General features: G+C 42.9%; 1 protein-coding gene across 16 annotated transcripts in view; it reads right to left on the bottom strand.

Moving 5' to 3' along the window:
- Nucleotides 1-1978: 1978 nt before the first annotated feature.
- FAM120B (family with sequence similarity 120 member B) overlaps nucleotides 1979-19742 on the bottom strand; it is a 112483-nt gene continuing 94719 nt past the window's right edge. For 8 of the 16 annotated variants that reach the window (XM_086708348.1, XM_086708349.1, XM_086708350.1 and 5 more), the window contains 2 exons: nucleotides 18394-18442; nucleotides 5482-6092 (listed from right to left, as the gene is read on the bottom strand). In XM_086708348.1, coding sequence (XP_086564474.1) covers nucleotides 5819-6092; nucleotides 18394-18442 — 323 coding nt within the window. In that variant the 3' untranslated portion in view covers nucleotides 5482-5818. Of the gene's footprint in view, nucleotides 3234-5481; nucleotides 6093-17672; nucleotides 17862-18393; nucleotides 18443-19742 lie in introns of those variants that run through there. The other 8 variants (XR_015251744.1, XR_015251746.1, XR_015251747.1 and 5 more) reach the window with 4 other exon arrangements.

Genomic DNA, 19742 nt, shown 5'->3' with positions numbered 1-19742 from the left:
GCTCTCTGTCTCAAAAATAAAGATAAAAAAAAAGAACAGAGCTCAGCCAGTTCTGCACCTGGTAAAACGTGTCTCCTACAAAATGGGATGAAAAGACAAAGTGCACAGGCAGCCTGTGAGAAAACCTGTTGTCGACCAAACCTTCCTGGAAGACGTTCCTTCCCTGGATGACTGTTCAGTTTGACTGAAAACTATCAATTCAATGGCCCCTAAGAGGGACACGCCATCTGAAGATTAAGGATATATGGACGTATGTGCCTTAATGGGCCAACATGCCCTTGGAGGGCCCGTGGGGCTGGGTCACACTTGCCCTCAGCTTCGGTCTCCTGGGGAAATACCAGGCCCACCCAGCCTGGCTGCTGGCGCCATGAGGGATCGCCATGACTCATTAGGTGTCCCATGGGGTCTCCTGACCTCGGCCTCCCCAGGCCTTTGAAAGAGGCTTCTGGGGAAACCACAAACAAGTGAAGTTGGTCTGTTTTTGAATGGCTGCTCCTTGGCTTTTTTAAGTTCAGGTGGCTGGTCAAATACAGAAGGTTACAGTTAACTTTCTACTTTTCATCTAACACTTGGCAGAGCTGGCCATAATGAGAGAAATCGGATGCCTGCACTGGCTTTCCCCATGCAATCTTCTCTCTCAGAACCACAAAGAGCTTGCGAGTAAGGGCTGTCTGCAGGTGGGGGATGCGATGTGCCTAGACCCCTGGCCTCGAGCGGGGACAACAGGGGCACAGGCTACAAGGCTTCAGCCATGGCCAGAGACGGAAAGGGATGTGTAGGCGCAGTTCTCTAACGATGTAGGACCTCCCTGCGCACTTGGCTCAAACTGCGATGTCTGTCAGTCGTTGGCGGCTCTCATCACTGCACCACCGCACCCCAGGGTCAAATTGGAGAAGCTGGCCCCCAGTGCTGGGGCCCTTCCTGAAGCTCTACCAAGAGCCCCTGGACAACTGGGGGACGGAAGCCGACGAGGAAGAGGCACGTGTCAGCTTTCACTAGAGTAACGGAGGCTGCTGGTGTGGACGGGCTTCAGGCCCCAGGATGGTCCACTTGGCATCAAACGAGAAGAGATAAGAAACACCAGGGTCCCTGGCCTCTAGGAGGGGAACAAGCCAGGGTCCCCTCTCCCCACACGGAGCTGCAGCTCTCCAAGCAAAGGGCTTTTTTGCATTTTTAAAAAAACTTTTTATTAAAAAAAACTTTTTTAATGTTTATTTTTGACAGAGAGAGACAGAGCATGAGCAGGGGAGAGGCAGAGAGAGAGGGAGACACGGAATCAGAAGCAGGCTCCAGGCTCTGAGCTGTCAGCACAGAGCTCGATGCAGGGCTCGAACTTACAGACTGTGAGATCGTGACCTGAGCTGAAGTCGGACGCTCCATCGACTGAGCCACCCAGGAGCCCCAGGGTTTTTTTTTCCTTTTTGTGACAGTCAGAAGATGGTGCCGCTACCAACTTATTTTTCATCCTAAGTTGTGGCAATGCCTGAAACAGCTCGAAATTTTAAACACAAAGTTCAAAGGATGGGAAAAAAGTGAACGTGTCCAATCCTCTGGGTGCTGAACTTATTAAATCCAACTGGTCAGTACTTTAGAAATAAAAACCCACTTTACCTGAGATACCAAAGTGGTCACCGGCCATGATTATTTCTTTCCCTTTATTTTCAACTACACAACACACAAAGTCATTCTTGTGGCAAAAATTCACGGATATGGCAGACGTCCCTCTTGAAACCTAGTCCTGTGTGCAGGCGAGCGCACCAGACGCCACTGTGGGCTCAGCCACACCAGGCACCCCTGCCCGTTCAACGAAGGGGCGCACTCACAGGGTTCCCGTCATGGGCACCCTCAGTCCCCTGCCTCTGCCTTCCGCTGGCGTCTATGCCTCCCGTGGACGCTAGCACGGCAGCTCCAGAGATGAGGGCTCTGGCCGGCCCCCCCAGGGAGCGGCTGGGGGACTGTGGTAACAACGCTACTTGACTCAGAATCTAGTTTCAGTTTATTTAAATGACGTGTTGGAATGAAAGCTGCATTAAGAAAGAGCTCTGAGCATTAAGGACCCTGATGCATGTTTGCACATATTTAAACAACATGAGAATAACAATTAATAGATTGACTCAGGAATCACCACTTTCTTTTTCCTCTCACGGGTATACAGACTTACATTTGAGAAGGGGGCGGTACAGAGCCCATAGGAGACCTGGCCAGACTATGTCCGGTGCCCAAGGCCTTTCCAGCTGTAGAACTTCGACAACAGGGCCAAATGAGAACCGGGACGAAGAAGTGGGTCTTCACTTGTCTGTAACAGCAGACTAACCACTGGTAACTGGTAGAGCGAAATGCGTATTACGGATCAGCGTCACAACACAAAGGAGAGCGGATGAGCCCAACCAACCACACCATCCCTACCGCTGCTGAACCAAGCATGTGAGACGGGGCCCCACGTCCCAGTCCCGTGGGAGCCGCTGGGCTCCCTGTGCTGCCTGTTCTCGGATGTGTCCTTCACACGAGGGTGGTCCGGCCATATTACCTGGAACACAATGGTAACCACAAAACAGTCTTTCCCACTCCCCAACTGAGCACTCGTGAAGTGACCACAGAGACCTCAGCTGTGCCGTAAGGACCACAGTGAACTTTCACAAGGGCCTGCACATCCCAGGCCCGGGCCAACCACTCAGGAAGAAACTTGCGACCGCACGTGTAACCCAAGCACAAGGGACTCAAGGGCGGCTGCCCGAAGCTACGCGGTCCTTTCTGGGTTGGCTTCCCTGTCTCGGGAGATGCTGTGGCCCATGCTGTGCAGATTCACGCAGAGCAGGGCCTCGATGACACAGGCGTTCATTGTTTCTCCGTTCTCCCCACGAAGGTCTGTACATTTACAAGCTGTCAGAGACTACAGGGAATCTCCGCACTTGGGGTGGAGCCACAGCAAAGCTTCTGGGAGGCAGCAGGCAGTTCTTCACACGCCCTCAGCTCCGCCTGGCTGCCTGGTGCCACGTAAACGGCACAGTAGAGTGGAGTTAAAAACACATACCACGTTCAGGTCACCTCACTCAACATGTCTGTACTGTGTGCCTGTAATGGGTGAAATACAGCAATCTCGTTCTAGGTCTTGGCTGTAGGTAAGCAAGATGTACTGTACTGGCTTTATGCTCAATGTCTACGTTTACAATGATTCCTTCTTCACCTGCAAGCGGGTCTGTCCTCTTCCAGCTGGTGGGCGTCAGTTGGACCACCTGAAACACAAGTGACTGCATGAGCCTCCCTGATGAGTGCGTCCTGCAAGCTGGCCGCAGGGAGGAAAGTGCCCAGGGCCCACAGCTGGCAGGCCTGGCCGGAGCCAGCGGGTGTGCATGTCTGCGCGTGTGCACGGCACATCCACTGGGGTGTGTGTGTCCACACGTGTGGGGCATGTGCACCGGGGTATGCATGTCTGCACGCGTGTGGTGTATCCACTGGAGCGAGCGTGTCTGCGCGTCTGCACAGCGTGTGCACCAGGGTGTCCGTGTCTGCGCGTGTGCACGGCATATCCACTGGGGTGTGTGTGTCCGCACGTGTGTGGGGCATATGCACCGGGGTATGCGTGTCTGCACATGTGTGTGGTGTATCCACTGGAGTGTGCATGTCTGCGTGTGTGCACAACGGATGCACCGGGGTGTGTGTGTCTGCGTGTGTGCATGGCATATCCACTGGGGTGTGCGTGTCTGCGTGTGTGCACAACGGATGTACCGGGGTGTGCATGTTTGCACGTGTGCACAGCACATGCACTGGGGTTGCGTGCCTGCATGTATGCACGGGATATCCACTGGGGTGCGCATGTCCACACGTGTGTGGCACATCCACTGGGGTGTGCGTGTCTGTGCGTGTGCACAGCGTATGCACCAGGGTGTGTGTGTCTGCACATGTGTGGGGCTTATGCACCGGGGTGTGCGTCTGCGCGTGTGCGGGGCGTATGCACCGGGGCGTGCGTGCGGCATATCCACAGGGGTGTGCGTGTCTGTGCGTGTGTGTGGTGTATCCCTGGGTCTGGGAGAGGAGACAATGTTTCACGTAAGCATGTCCTGCCCGATTCCAGAATGAGTTGAGGGCACACCCTTACTGAATGGAGAATGGTGGCCATCACTGTTGACTTCCTAATTGTTAATACCAAAGGTCACCGTTTCAACCAGATACTTAGTCCTGATGTCACCTATTGAGTGCTTACTGAGTGCTGACCCATGTAGCCCTCAGTGCTGGCACCCTCCATATTCTGGAGATCATTCCTACCTCTACAACACTGGAAACTGCCCACCACTCTTCTGAAATGCCGTCCCCCCCAGGTCCCAGGGCACCGTGTTACTTGGTCTTTCCAGACCCCTAGAGAGGCACTTGCATAGGCCTCCCCCACTTTCCCACAGGTCTGCAGGTGCTGGTGCCCAGGACTTGGGAGACAAATGTAATGCCTAGGTCTCTATGATGTGCTGAGTAATGCTGGCCCTGCTGAATCCCTCTCCGGTCACCCCCCGGATGCCTCCTCTGACAGGAGCTCACCGCTGCGGATGCAACAGAGGACATGTTCACTGTGGGTTTGCACACTGCAAGATGCATGTGAGCATATGCACCCTCCCACTGAATCTTGGGGGCAGGGGTGACATCACCCTCACTAGGAAGCGAGGAGTGGAGAGGCCAGGTGTGCCGTCCAAGGCCATACACACAGCAGGCCACAGAGCAGAAACTGAACCGGTCTTCTCTGCTCCAAAGTCAACCACAGCCAGCAGGGGCACCGCAATCACAATGGACCCAAAAGTTAAAGCTTGTCTACACTCACTCTCCTTCCCTTGTATTTCCTACCCAAGTTAATAGCACTGAAATCTGAACTCAATGCAAGTCAGGGACCTGAGGATCATTCTAGGGTCCTTCTCTACTGTTTCCCCTCACCCCAGTTACAAATGGTCCCCCAGGACTTCCTCAGATTTTTGTAATTACGTCATTCCCTTGGTGTCTCCAGGAAGAGCAGGAAGGCTCTTCCTATGACCTGAGGTAAGAGTCAAGGATTTCAGCATCAGGACCTCCCCAAGGATCCCGTGGCTGAAAGCCTCACCTGGGGTACTGGCTTCCCATCACTTTTACAATGCGTGACTCTGCAACACAATCTGCCCTGAAGAATTACCAGCCACGTGAGAACAAAAATCTAAAGTAGGAGCGCCTGGGTGGCTCAGTTGGTTGAGCGTCCAGCTTCGGCTCAGGTCATGATATCCTGGCCCATGGGTTCCAGCCCCATATCGGGCCCTGTGCTGACAGCTCAGAGCCTGGAGCCTGGAGCCTGCTTCAGGTTCTCTGTCTCGCTTTCTCTTGCCCCTCCCCAGCTTGCGCTCTGTCTCTGTCTCTCTCAAAAATAAATAAACATTAAAAAAAATTTTTTTATTCTAAAATAAAAACAAAGACCAAAAGAAACATATAGAAAGAGAAACAGAAGAAGATTCTATGAAGGAAGAAGGAAAAAACAAAACACAACTATTGGTGTAATTTACTCAGATGCAAAAGAAATGTTGCAGCCACGAAACAGAAGAGTATGCTATGAAAAAGACATTCCGAGCTCTCAGAATTTACAAACAGCACAATTAAAGATCAGAAAGAATGGGAGACAAATGTAATGTAATCTCCCACAAAGCAGAGCAAAAGACCAAGATACGAGGAGAGAAAATACAGGACAATTACAGGGCTGGAATATAGTGTCTAACCTCTGAGACAAGTAACAGAGAGCAGAGAGAATGGAAGGAAGGACATCACGAGAGAAATCATTGGAAGAAGGTTCCAGATCTGAAAGACGCTGACCAGCTTCTCACTGCCATCCGCGAGGCGGCTGGCCGGGCGTGTTGGAGACAGGAAGGCTGCTGGCTTGGGCTGCCTTCCGTGGCATTCCCCATCGCACTCCACGCGGGGGCTCTCCTGGAGTCCAGGTGTCCAGAGGCTGGGCCGTGGGGACAGGAGCCAAGCCTGAGGCTGCTCCTAGGACTTGCCCCACCGACTTCTCGGGGGTGCAGCCTGTCTGCAGAGCTGCCAAGTAAGGAGCCATTTCTCTGCCGATGGACACTGGGGTTGTTCCCATCTGTTGACTGATGTGGATAATGATGTTATGAACATCATGGCTGCACCATTTCACATTCCCTCCGGCAGCGCATGGGGGTCAGGTTTCTCCACATGCTTGTCAATACTTAGTATTTTCTGTTTAGTAGTAGTAGTATCATCCTAGTAGGTGTGAAGCGGTACCTTGCAGTTTTGACTTGTGTTTCCTGTGACAAATGATGCAGAGCATCCTTTGATGAGCTTCCTGGACGTTTACACACCTTCTTCACAGAAAAGTCTATTCACACCTGGGTGGCTCAGTTGGTCAAGCATGTGACTTCAGCTCAGGTCACGGTGTCACGGTTTGGGGGTTCAAGCCCCACAGTGGCTTGCTGCTGTCAGTACACAGCCTGCTTGGGATCCTCTGTCCCTTGCTCTCTGCCGTTCCCCTGCTCACGTGTACTCTCTCTCAAAAAATAAATTTTCTTTTTAAAAAAGAAAAATCTATTCAAGCCCTGTTACCTTTTCGTTGTCAAGTTATGGAGGTTTTATACATACACATATTTTGGATATTAATCCCTTATCAGAAACATAGCATTTTCTCTTCAGTACATTGTCTTTTCACTTCTTTAGTATTTATTTTTGGGAGAGAGAGAGAGAGAGAGAGAGGGAGAGAGGGAGAGAGGGAGAGAGAGAGAGAGAGAAAGAGAGGGAGACACAGAATCTGAAGCAGGTTCCAGGCTCCAAGCTGCCAGCACAGAGCCCAACGCGGGGCTTGAACCCATGAACTATGAGGTCATGACCTGAGCTGAAGTTGGTCGCTCAACCAACTGAGCCACCGGGTGCCCCTTCACTTTTTTTTTTTTAACTTTTATTCATTTTTTGATAGAGACCGAGTGTGAGCAGGGAAGGGGCAGACAGAGGGAGACACAGAATCTGAAGCAGGCTCCAGGCTCCGAGCTGTCAGCAGAGCCCGACATGGGGCTCGAACTCACGGACTGTGAGATCATAACCTGAGCTGAAGTTGGATGCCCAACCGACTGAACCACCCAGGCGCCCCTCACTTTTTTAATATTATTTTTTATTGTACCGAATTTTTAAATTCTGATAAAATCTAATTTATCTATTTTTTTTTGTTGCCTATGCTTTTGGTGTCATACCCGTGAGGTCTTTGCCAAAGCCAATTCCATGAAAATTTTCTCAATGCTTTATTTAAAGAGTTTTAGGGGCACCAGGGTGGCTTAGGTCATGATCTCATGGTTTATAGGATCAGCCCCACACTGGGCTCTGCTCCTGACAGTACAGAGACTGCTTGGGGGTTTCTCTCTCTCCCTCTCTCTGCCCCTCCCTGGTGCTCTCTCTCTCCAAATTAATAAACATTTAAAAAAAATAGAGAGAGTTTTATATTACAGCCCTTGAGTCTAGGTCTTCGACCCAGTTTGAGTTAATTTTGGTATATGGTGTGAGGTAAGGGGTCTAATTTCATTCTTTTGCATGGGATATCCAATTTTCCCACACTATTAAATACTTTGAATGAATGAATAAATAAACTGCTTTCTTAATTTCCTTTCCTGATTACTCACTGCTGGTCTTAGAAACACAATGGATTTTTGTCTGTTGACTTATTAAATTCTGCAGCTTTGGTGAATTTATTAGCTTTGGTAGCTTTCCTGTGGAATGTTTGGATTTTCTATACATAAGTTCATGACATGTATGGCTAGAGACAGCTTTACATCTTCCTTTTCATTTTGGATGCTTTTATTTTTTTCTTATCTAACTGCTCTAGCTAGAATGCCAGTACAAGGCTGAACAGTAGTGGTGAAAGTGGGCACCTTGTTCCTGACCTTAAGGGGGAAGCTTCTCACCTTCCACCATTGAATATGATATTAACTATGGGTTTTTCATAAATACCTTTTATCAGGGTGAGGTATTTTACCTCTATTCCTAGTCTTCTGAGAGTTTTTGATATTTATCAACTTTATTTTAATTAAAAAATTTTTAAATGTTTATTTTTGAGAAAGAGAGAGTGTGCACATGGGGGAGGGGTAGAGAGACAGGGAGAGGGGCAGAGAATCCGAAGCAGGACCTGTGCTGTCAGTGCAAAGCCTGATGTGGGGCTTGAACTCATGAACCATGAGATCATGAGCTGAACTGAAGTCCGATGCTCAACCAACTGAGCCATCCAGGCACCCATGAGGGTTTTTATTATGAAAGGATGTTGGATTTTGTCAAATGTCTTTTTTAATGCATCGAATGTGACTGCGTCTTCATTTTAATAATGTGGTATATTACACCTATTTTATATTGAATAACCCTTTCATTCCCGGAATAAATCCCACTTGGTCACTGTGAATAATCTTTTTAATATTCTATCAGATTCAACTTATTAATATTTCGTTGAAGATTTTTGCATTTATATTCACAAACTATATTGGTTTCTAATTTTCTTTTCTTGTAAAGTTCTTATCTGGCTTAGGTATCAGGGAAATTTTGGTCTCATTGAGTTAAGTGTTTGGTCTTTAAAAAAATTTTTTTTGGACAGTTTGAGAAGGATTGGTGTCAGTTCTTTTTTAAATGCTTGGTAGAACTCACAGAGAAGCAATCCGGTCCAGGACTTTTCTTTGTTGGAGATTTCTAATTACTAATTCAATCGTGTTACTTATTAAAGTCTATTGAGATTTTCTATTTTTTCTTCAGTCCGTTTAGGTGATTTATTAAGTTTTAAGGAATGTGCCCATTTTTCCTAGACTGGCATATAATTTTTCATACCATGCTCTTAAAATCATTTTTATCTTTGTCATGTCAGTTGCAGTGTCCTCACTTCCATTTCTGATTTTATTTCTATCTTCCGTTTTCATCTAAAGATTTCTCAATTTCCCTACCTTTTTAAAGAACCAATTCTAGATTTCACTGATTTTTCTCTATTGTTTTTCTATTCTGCATTTTGTATATCTCCACTTTAATCTTTATTATTTCTTTCCTTTTGGTAGCCTTGGGTTTAGTTTGCTTTTTCTTTTTATAGTTCCTCAAGATGAAATACAGTCTACTGACTTGAGATCCTTTTTCCTTTTAAAATGTAGGTGTTCATAGCTACACATTTCTCTCCAAGCACTGCTCTTGGTGAACCCCATGAGTTTAGTATTTTGTGTTTTCATTTTCATTTGCGTCTAAGTATTTTCTGCTTTTCCTTGTGATTTCTTCTATGACCCATTGGTTGTTTAGTAGTATGCTGTTTAATTTTCAATTTTATGAATTTTCCAGTTTTCCTTCTGTTGTTGATTTCTAACTTCCTCTCACTGTGTATCAAAGAGACATGCCTTGTGGCTAATATAAGGCCTAACCTGAAGAGTGTTCCAGATGTCCGTTAGGTCCAGTTGGTTTATCATGTCGTCTAATTCCTTTATTTCCTCCCTTACTTTCTGTCTGCTGTTCTATTATTAAAAGTGGAGTATTAAAGTCTCTATTATTATTGAATTATTTCTTTCAATTCTGTCAATTTTTGTTTCATACATTTCGAGTGTCTGTAATTTGGTAAGCAAACATTTGTAATTGTTTTATCTTCCTGGTGTATTGAAACTTTTTTTGAACTATAGTTGACACACAACAACTCATTAGTTTCAGGTGTACAACATAGTAATTTGACAAGTTTATATATTATACTACAAATGTTGCTTCCATCTGTCACCATATACACTATTACAGTACTATTGACTATATTCCCATTACTGTGCCTTTCATCCCGTGACTTATTCATGCCATAACTGGCAGTCTGTAACGTCCACTCCCCTTCACCCACTTTGCTCATCCCCCTATCCCTTGCCCTTCTGGCAACCACCAGTTTGTTCTTTGCTTATGGGTCTGTTTCTGTTTTGGTTTTTTTTGTTGTTGTTGTTGTTGTTCGTTTGTTTTTTAGATTTCACTTATGAGTGAAATCTTACGGTATTTGTCTTTTTCTGTCTCACTTAATTTCAGTTACCATAATACCCTATAGGTCCATCCATGTTGTTGCAAATGGAAAGAACTCATTTTTTATGGCTGAGTAATATTCCATTGTGTATATGCACTATATCTTCTTTATCCAATCATCTATAGAGGGACGCTTGGGTTGCTTCCATAATTTAGCTATTGTAAATACTGCAATGAACAAGGGGATGCATATATCTTTTTCAAACAGTGTTTTGTTTTCTTTGGGTAAATAGCCAGTAATAGAATTACTGGATCATATGATATTTCTAATTTTTTTGAGGAACCTCTATAGTATTTTCCACAGTGGTTGCACCAATTTACATTCCCACCAATGGTGCACAAGGGTTCCTTTGAATCCATCTTTGTCGACACATTATTTCCTTTGATTTTACCCATTCTAACAGAGGTAAGGCGATACCTCATTATGGTTCTGACTGCATTTTCCAGATGATTCGTGATGTTGAGCATCTTTTCATGTGTCTGCTGGCCATCTGCATGTCTTTGGGAAAATGTTCAAGTCCTCTGCCCATTTCTAAATTTTATTATTTGTTTTTATGGTGTTGAGTTTTAGAAGTTCTTTACATATTTTGGATATTAACACTTTATCAGATATATCATTTGCAAATATCTTCTACTCGGTAGGTTGTCTTTTTGTTTTGTTGATGGCTTCCTTCACTGTATAAAAAACTTTTTATTTCGGTGTAGTCCCAATTGTTTATTTTTGCTTTTATTTCCCTTGCCTGAGGAGACCTATCTATTACTGTCTTGGTTTTCTTCTACAAGGTTTGGTTTCAGATCTCACACTGGTGTCTTTAATCTATTTTCAGTTTATTTTTGTGTGTGGTGTAAGACAGCGGTCCAGTTTCATTCTCTTGCAAGTGGCTGTCCAGTTTTCCCAACACCATTTATGGAAGAGACTGTCTTATTCCCATTGTACATTTTTGCCTCTTTTGTCATAGCTTAACTGACCATGTAAGTGTGCATTTGGGCTATTTTGATCCACTGATCCATGTCTGTTTGTCACATACACATATTTGACACATATGTGTCAGTACCATACTGTTCTGATTATAGCTTTGTAGTATATCTGGAAATCTGGGATTGTGAAACCCAACACTGTTCTTTCTCAGGATTGCTTTGGCTATCCAGGGTCTTTTGTGGTTCCATATAAATTTTAGTACTATTCATGCTAAATATGTAAAAAATGCTATTGGTATTTTGATAGGGATTGCACTGAATCTGTGGATTGCTTTGGATAGTATGGACATTTTAACAATATTAATTCTTCCAATCCCTGAGCATGATGTATTGTTCCATTTGTTTTTGTACATTGTATCTTTTGTACATTGTACATTTGTACATTGTACATGTACATTGTACATGTACATTGTACATTTGTTCCATTGTATCAATTTCTTTCATCAATGTTTTATAGTTTTCAGAGTATAGGTCTTTCATCCCCTTCATTAAAACCACTTATTCCTAGATATTTTATTCTTTTTGGTGCAATTGTAAATGGAATTTTTTTTTTAATTTCTTTCTATTTCATTATTAGTGTATAGAAATGCAACAGAATTTTGTGTATTAATTTTGTATCCTGCAACTTACTGCATTTGTTAGTTCTAATAGTTTTTTGGTGGAGTCTTTGGGGTTCTGTGTGTATAATACGTGATTTGCAAATAATGGCAGTTTTACTTCTTCCTTATCAAAGTGGATGCCTTTTATTTCTTTTTGTTGTCTGATTGCTGTGGCTAGGACTTCCAGTACTTTGTTGAATAAAAGTTGCAAGTGTGTACATCCTTGTCTTGTTCTTGATCTTAGCAGAAAAGCTCTTTCACCACTGAGTATGATGTTAGCAATGGGTTTGTCACACATGACCTTTATTATGTTGATGTTCCCTCTAAACCCACTTTGTTGAGTTTTTATCATGAACAGATGCTGAATTTTGTCAAATGCTTTTTCTGCATCTAGTGAGAAGATCATGTAATTTTTGTTTTTTTATTTTGTTAATGTTGTGCATTGTGTTTACTGGTTTGCAGATATTGAACCATCCTTCTATCCCCAGAATAAATCTCACTAGATTGGAGTGAATGATCCTTTAATATATTGTTGAATTCAGTTTGCTACTATCTTGTTGAGAATTTTTGCATCTATGTTCATCAGGGATACTGGACTATGATTTTCTCCTATTATAATATTTTTGGTTTCTATATAAGGGCAATGCTGGACTCACAGAATGTATCTGGAAGCTTTTCTCTCTCTTCTATTTTGAATAGTTTGAGAAGAATATGTATTAACTCCTCTTTAAATGACTGATAGAGGGATACCTAGGTGGCTTGCTCAGTTAAGTGTCTGACTCTTGATTTCGGCTTCGGTCATAATCTCACAGTTTGTGAGTTCAAGTCCTGTGTTGGGCTCTGAACTGACAGTGTGGAGCCTGCTTGGGATTCTCTCTCTCCTCCTCTCTCTATGCTCCTCTCCCTCACACACATGCTCTCTCTCTCCCAAAATAAGTAAATATACTTTAAAAAAGTGACTGGTAGAATTCATCTGGTCCTGGACTATTGCTTAATGGAAGTTATTTGATTACCAATTCAATCTCATTACTAGTAACTGGTCTGTTCAGATTTTCTATTTCTTCCTGATTCAATGTGGAAGACTCTGTGTTTCTAGGAATTTATCCATTTCTTCTAGGTTGTCCAATTTGTTGGGATGTGATTTTTCGTAGGATTCTCTTATAATTCTTTTTATTTCCATGGTGTTGGTTATTTTTTTTTTTAATCTTTATTTATTTGAGAGAGAAAGACAGAGCCTGAGTGGAGAGCAGCAGACAGAGAAGGAGACAGAATCTGAAACAGGCTCCAGGCTCTGAGCTGTCAGCACAGAGCCTGATGTGGGGCTCAAACTCACAAACCATGAGATCATGACCTAAGCTGAAGTCAGATGCTTAACCCATTGAGTCACCCAGGCGTCCCCCATGGTGTCAGTTATTTATTTGTTTCTTTATTTTGAGAGAGAGAGAGAGAGAGAGAGAGAGAGAGAGCGCGCACGCGCAAGTGTGATCAGGGCAGGAACAGAGTGAAAGATAGAGAATCCCATGAAAGCTCTGTGCTGTCAGCATGGAGCCCAACGCAGGGCTCGAACTCACAAACTGTGAGATCATGACTTGAACTGAAATCGAGTTGGACACTTAATTGGCTGAGCCACCAGGTGCCCCTCCATTTTTAATTTTTGAGCAACTGCCATACTGTGTTCCGCAGTGGCTGTATCAATTTTTGACATTCCATCAATGGTGCACAAGTGTTTCTTTTTCTCCACATCCTCGCCAACACTTGTCTCTTGTCTTTTTGATGATGGCCATTCTAACAGGTATGAGGTAATAGCTCACTGTGGTTTTGATTTGCATTTCCCTGATGATTAGAAATGTTGAGCATCTTTTCATGTACCTGTTGGCCACCTGTATGTCTTCTTTGGAGAAATGTCTATTCATTTCCTTTGCCCCTTTTTCAATTGGGTTATCTGGGGTTTTTTTTTGGGGGGGGGCTTGTTTTTTGTTTTGTTTTTACTCTTGAGTTATAATAGTTCTTTATATATTTAGATGTTAACCTCTTATCAGATATATGGTTCACAAATATTTTCTCCCATTCTATAGGTTGCCTCTTCACTTTGATCACAATGTTTCCTTTGCTGTGCAGGAGCTTTTTAGTTTGATGCAGTACCACTTGTTTATTTTGCTTTTGTTGTCTGTGCTTTGGTGTCATATCCAAAATATTTACAAGACCAATGTCAAGGAGGTTATTCCCTATATTTTCTTCTGGGAGTTTTCCAATTTTAGATCTTATGTTTAAGTCTTTAATCCATTTTTATGTAAGTTAAGGCTCTAATTTCATTCTTACACATGTGGATATTCAGTTTTCCTAATATAAATTATTAAAGACACTGTCCTTTTTCCATTGTGTGTTCTCGGAGCCACTTTGAAGATTAGTTGACCATACATATGAGGCTCTCTATTCTGTTCCATTGAGCTCTGAGCCTATTTTTATGTAAATACCACACTATTTTGATTAGTTTGGCTTTGTAATATAGTTTGACATCAAGAAATGTGACACCTCTAGCTTGGTTATTCTTTCTCAAGATTGCTTTAGGTATTTGGGGTATTTTGTGGTTCCATACAAATTTTAGGATTATTTATTTTGGGGAAACTGCCATTGAAATTTTAATAGGGATTACACTGAACCTGTGGATTGTTTTGGGTAGTGTAGACATTTTAACAATATTAATTCTTCTGATCCATGAACCCAAGATATCTTTGCATTTATTTGTGTCTTCAATTTTTTTCATCAGTGTTTTGTACTTTATATTATACAGATCTTTCACCTCCTTGGTTAAATTTATTTCTAAGTATTTCATTCTTTTTGATGCCACCGTAATTAGATTTTCTTAATTTCCCTTTTGAATAATCTATTGTTAGCATATAGAAATGTTATATTGATCTTGTGTCCTGCAACTTTACTGGATTCATTCAAAGTTCTAACAGTTTTTGGATGAAGTCTTTAGGGTGTTCTACATATGCAATCATGTCATCAAGCAGATCTTACTTCCTTTATTTCTTTTTCTTGCTTAATTGCTCTGGCTAGAATTTTTAGTACTATGCTGCAGAGAAGTGGTGAGAGTGGACATCCTGCTCTTATTCCTAATCTTAGAGAAAGATGTCACTATTGAATATGATGCTAGCTATGGGTTGGTTGGCCTTTATTAAGTTGAGGTACGTTCCTTCTATACCTACTTTGTTGAGAGCTTTTACCATGAAAGGATGATACATTTTGCAAACATATGAAGAAAATATTAACACAACTGAAGGGAAAAATAGATAGCAATATAATAACAGGAGGGGACTCTAATATCCCACTTTCAACAGTGAGTATGTCACCTAAACAGCACATCAATAAAGAAACATTGGACTTGAACGACACTTTAGACCAGATGACCCTGACAGACATCTACAAAACAGAAGAATACACACTATTCTCAAGCACACACAGAATATTCCTCAGGCTAGATCATAGATTAGGCCATGAAACAAGTTTTAAAAAATTAACAAGATAGAAATTATATTAAGTATATTTTCTGATCACAATGGTGTGAAACTAGAAACCAATAAGAGGAGGAAAACTGGAAAATTCACAGATCTGTGGAAATTAAACAACACATTCTTGAACAACCAACAGGTAGGTCAAGAAGAAATCAAAAGGTATCTTGAGACAAACAAAAACAGAAATCCAACATACAAAAACTAGTGGGAAACAAAACTAATAGGATGCAACCAAAGCAGTTCTGAGAGGGATATTTATAGTAATAAATGCCTACTACATTAGAAAAAAGAAACACCTCAATTCAACAACCTAACTTTAGACCTCAAGAAACTAGAAAAAAAAAATACTAAGCCCAAAGACAGCAGAAAGAACAAAGATTAAAAGAAAAATAATAAATGGGACAAGAAAGACAATGAAAAAGATAAATATAACTAAATTGGTTTTTTGAAAAGATAAACAAAACTGACAAACCTTTAGCTAGACTGACAAGAGAAAAAGATCACTCAAGGAGAAATGACAACTGATACTACAGATGTGACTACTATGAACAATTATATGCCAACAGCTAGACAACCTGGAAGAAACAAATGAATTCCTAGAAACATACAACCTATAAAGACTGAATCATGATCAGACAGATAATCTGAACAGACTAATCAATGAGAAAGGAGACTGAATCAGTAATTAAAAAGCTCCCAACAAAGGAAAGTCCAGGACCAGGCTTTCCTGGTGAATTCTACCAAACATTGAAAGAAGAATTAATGTCAATTTTTCTCAAACTCTTCCAAAAAACTGAAAGAGAAGGAAAACTTCCAAACTCATTTTACGAAGCCATGATACCCTGATATCAAAACTAGACAAAGACACTATAAGAAAACTATAGGCCAATAGCCCTGATAAACAAGGATGCAGAAATCCTCAACAAAATACCAGCAAACCAAATTCAACAGCATATTTAAAGGATCATATACCTTGATCAGTGATATTTATCCCTTGGACGCAAGAAATATTCAACATATGCAGAATAATCAACATGATACACCACATTGAGAAATGAAGAATAAAAAAATTATATGGTCATCTCAATTGATACAGAAATAGCATTTGACAAAATTCAACATCTTTTCCTTCACCAAGATCCCAACATATTGGATGGTGAAATGTCCAAATAATGAAAGAAATGTGAAATATATTTATTGTATTATTAAAAGATTTTTTTTAACGTTTATTCATTTTTGAGAGAGCACAAGTGGGGGAGGAACAGAGAGAGAGGGAGACACAGAATCGGAAGCAGGCCCTAGGCTCTGAGCTGTCAGCACAGAGCCCGATGTGGGGCTTGATCTCACTGACCGTGAGATCATGATCTGAGCTGAAGTCGGACGCCCAACCGAGCTGGCCAGGCATCCCTGAAACTATATTTACTTATGAGTGATATATTGTTTTATTTTCACCTTTAAATTGATATATGGACATTTTGTCAAAAGACTAGGCTGCAGAGGTAATTAACCTACGGAACAATAACAAGATCACAGAAACTTACTGTACTGGCTTTTCAAACCCAAGAAAGATTATACAAACTCAATGGCTTACTTAAGCTTGCTAACGGACCTCAAATATTTTGTTCTCAAGTTAGAATTCAGATATTATAAAAGGGGGAAATAATTTTCATGGAGGTCTACTCTTTTAGTCTAAGGGATGAGAATTTATCTCAAAGTTATAAAAATAGCAGCAAAGAAGTGAAACTTCTAGAAGCAGCAGTGGTCTCCAATGAGCAGAAATGAAAGAATATTACTACTTAGATAGGAAACACCAGAAGTAGAATGAAAAAAATTTATTTGTAAAGATGGGAAATTAGGTTGTAGGTCCTACAAGACTTGCATGAAAAGTAATTAGATATGGAAATGTCCTTCATAAGGAATTGCAGGAAGTGGTGAGGATGCTTCAAACATAAAAATATCTGGAGACTGTATCCCTGTTTTGGTAAATGCTAGCTGGGATTTTCAGGCAAGACAAAGCCAGGAGCTCTGCATACTTGAGCTGTTGGGGGAATTCATCCAGCGCAATATACAGACCAGACTGTGACTATGCTCAGGGCTTCTTTGGATTTTCCAGACAGCAGCAGCTGGACGTGTCCTCTGGGCAACACGTACGCACATTTCTGAGAGTTTCTGGGAACCTCCAGAGCCACGGCGTGTGGTGGACGGCCTTTGTCTCCTAACCTCTAATCTAGATTTCTTTCCATTGTCAATACCCCAGGGGTTGAGCTCCGTACAATTTTGGCCTTACAATTTCAATTCTTGAATTACCTGAAAATTCTCCCATGAAACTTGGATGTGTCTAGGATGGTTTTTTAAAAACAAAACCCCTTCAATGTTCAGACCAGAGCAACAAATGAACCATTCATTAGTGGCGTCATAAAGTAGGCTGCTGACACTCAACTACTGCCTCCTCCCATACCCCCCCCCCCCACCCCAGGCCTCCTGTCTGATGGACCCAGGCCTGCCCCACACAACTGCTGTCAGAACTCTGAGCTGGGGCCCGGCAAAAGTAAAATGGAAAGGACGACACTACCGGAACAGACCCGCGGGCCACACACTGTTATGCTTCCCAGGCAGGGCTGGGCCCTCCATGCAGAGCAGGGTCTCCCGCCAGGAAGGCGAGAAGGAGGTTGTGACTTCTTTCTCTGTATTTATAATTAGAAAGCAATTCTTGGAATATTCTACAACCACAGGGCATCATGTCTCCAATCGTTACAATCTGCTGTTAAGTTAAAAAAAGCAAGACACAGTAAGATTCCACCTCATTAAAGAAAAGAAAAAACAACCATTCCCCACAGACACAGATGAAGAACTTATGGTTGTTAACAACTGTTTGGGGCCACGGACTCAGGCACAACCTCTGAAAATAAGTCAACAGAGAGCTTTTTTGTATGATACAAGGGAGAAGTCACTGAAAAGGATGTTTTTCCTTTTCATGAAAAGCTAGGTCTAGACCTCACAGACTGTTTCTCCCCAAGGACACAACTGTTATGCTGTTCTGAGCGCCTCACTTTCAAGAAGGGCGTATCCCCAGGACTCTAAGTCCAGACTCGGGGTCTCTTTCTGTCCACACTCTTTTAGAAGCAAACTCATCTATCTGAAAACCGTGTTCACTTAGCCCCACGTCAGAATTTAACGTCTAAATTATTTTAAAGTTTAGCAACTGATATGAAAGATTTAGGTTACAAAGGCAGATACTTGACTTCCATCTTTGATTAGATGGATTTATCTGAGGCTGTAAGAGGTGCACTTACCCGGAAGAGGAGTATCTTCTCCAATGGTCAGGCTCATACTGTCTATTTCCTGCACCAAACAGACATGCAGACCAAAACTAAGTTAATTACATTTCTCTAAATTCAAACTGCGAAAACCGCACATTTCTAAGTATGCATAAAAACATGCTGAGTTGTACTTGGAGGACATAACTTATTACTCTCTTCTCTGATGTTGCCACTGTGATTAAAAGTTTGTTGCACACACTTTCCATTAGAGTAGGAAGCAATTAATTAAGAGGCGGTTCTGCTGTTAGACGGAGCAGTGTCCAACCACCTGCACTGAATCTAGACGGCCTCTGCTGCCAATGATATTGGGAAAGGAACTTCGTAAGCAGATGGCTCACGGAGGACACTTTGCCAAGGACGGAAAAAGCAACGTGTGGCCCTACAGCTGAGTGCGGAGGTTCCCTTCCCAGCGCAGCCGGCCACTTTTTGTCCCCCGCTATATAGGGAGTGGCAGGCGAGAACCAGAAGACAGCCAGCCTGCCATCAAAAAAGGTGGCTGCTTTCACATTCAGAAAATGACACTTTTCCTACAAAGCTTTCCATGCTTCTGCTTGACTGACGACGCCCATGCCTCTCCCACTGAGGGTGGCCTTTGTCCCTCCCAGGAGTGTGAGGCTGGCAGGGGCTCTGGCAGAGGGCTGGGTGGCAGGAGAAGGTCACAGCAAGGCCAGAATGAGGTTTCCAGGCCCCACCTTGTTATCACAGATGACCAGAGGTGGTTTTACAACAGCCCAGGCCTCCTACAGAATTACCACCTTACCACCGATAAGTGAGAAGCTCAAGAAATCACAGGCAAATGTGCTTTGCTACTGACTGTGGAATTTAACACATGTCTCACCAACAGAAAGGAAGATGTTCAAATGTTCTCACTTTAGCGGCTTTGATGTTCCCCACTGCACTTCACAGGTCTGGAAGCAAATGCTTCACAGGGAGGCTGGTGCCGCTGAAGGGCCCTGCAGCTCTGTGTCTGAGTCTCCCTGCCCGGCAGAGTGGGCAGGCTCCCCGCTCCTCCATCGGGCCAGGCAGGCACTGGCCCCGGAAACTTCCCAACTGTCTCAGTAACTCAATATGTTCATTCCGAGGCGTTTTTAGTTTTTCACTTAAAACAAAGAATTTTTCCCATTAACTCTGTCCAGGCAGTACTGACAACTTTCTACTTAGACTACTTAGATACCTCTAAAAAATGCTAAAATAGGAGTTCAAGGGTAGATAAAACCCAGCAAAATGTGTGGGGGCCAAGTAAAGACGATGTAATTCTTTTACAGCAACTAAAGCTGAACAAGGGGATGACGTGACCTCAAACAATGCTCCAGTCCTAACAA

The sequence above is a fragment of the Puma concolor genome, chromosome B2 (genome assembly GCF_028749965.1).
Source record: "Puma concolor isolate L17-30 chromosome B2, mPumCon1.1.hap2, whole genome shotgun sequence".
NCBI classification, from domain to species: Eukaryota; Metazoa; Chordata; class Mammalia; order Carnivora; family Felidae; genus Puma; species Puma concolor.
This window is presented reverse-complemented; position numbering and strand designations above follow the sequence as displayed.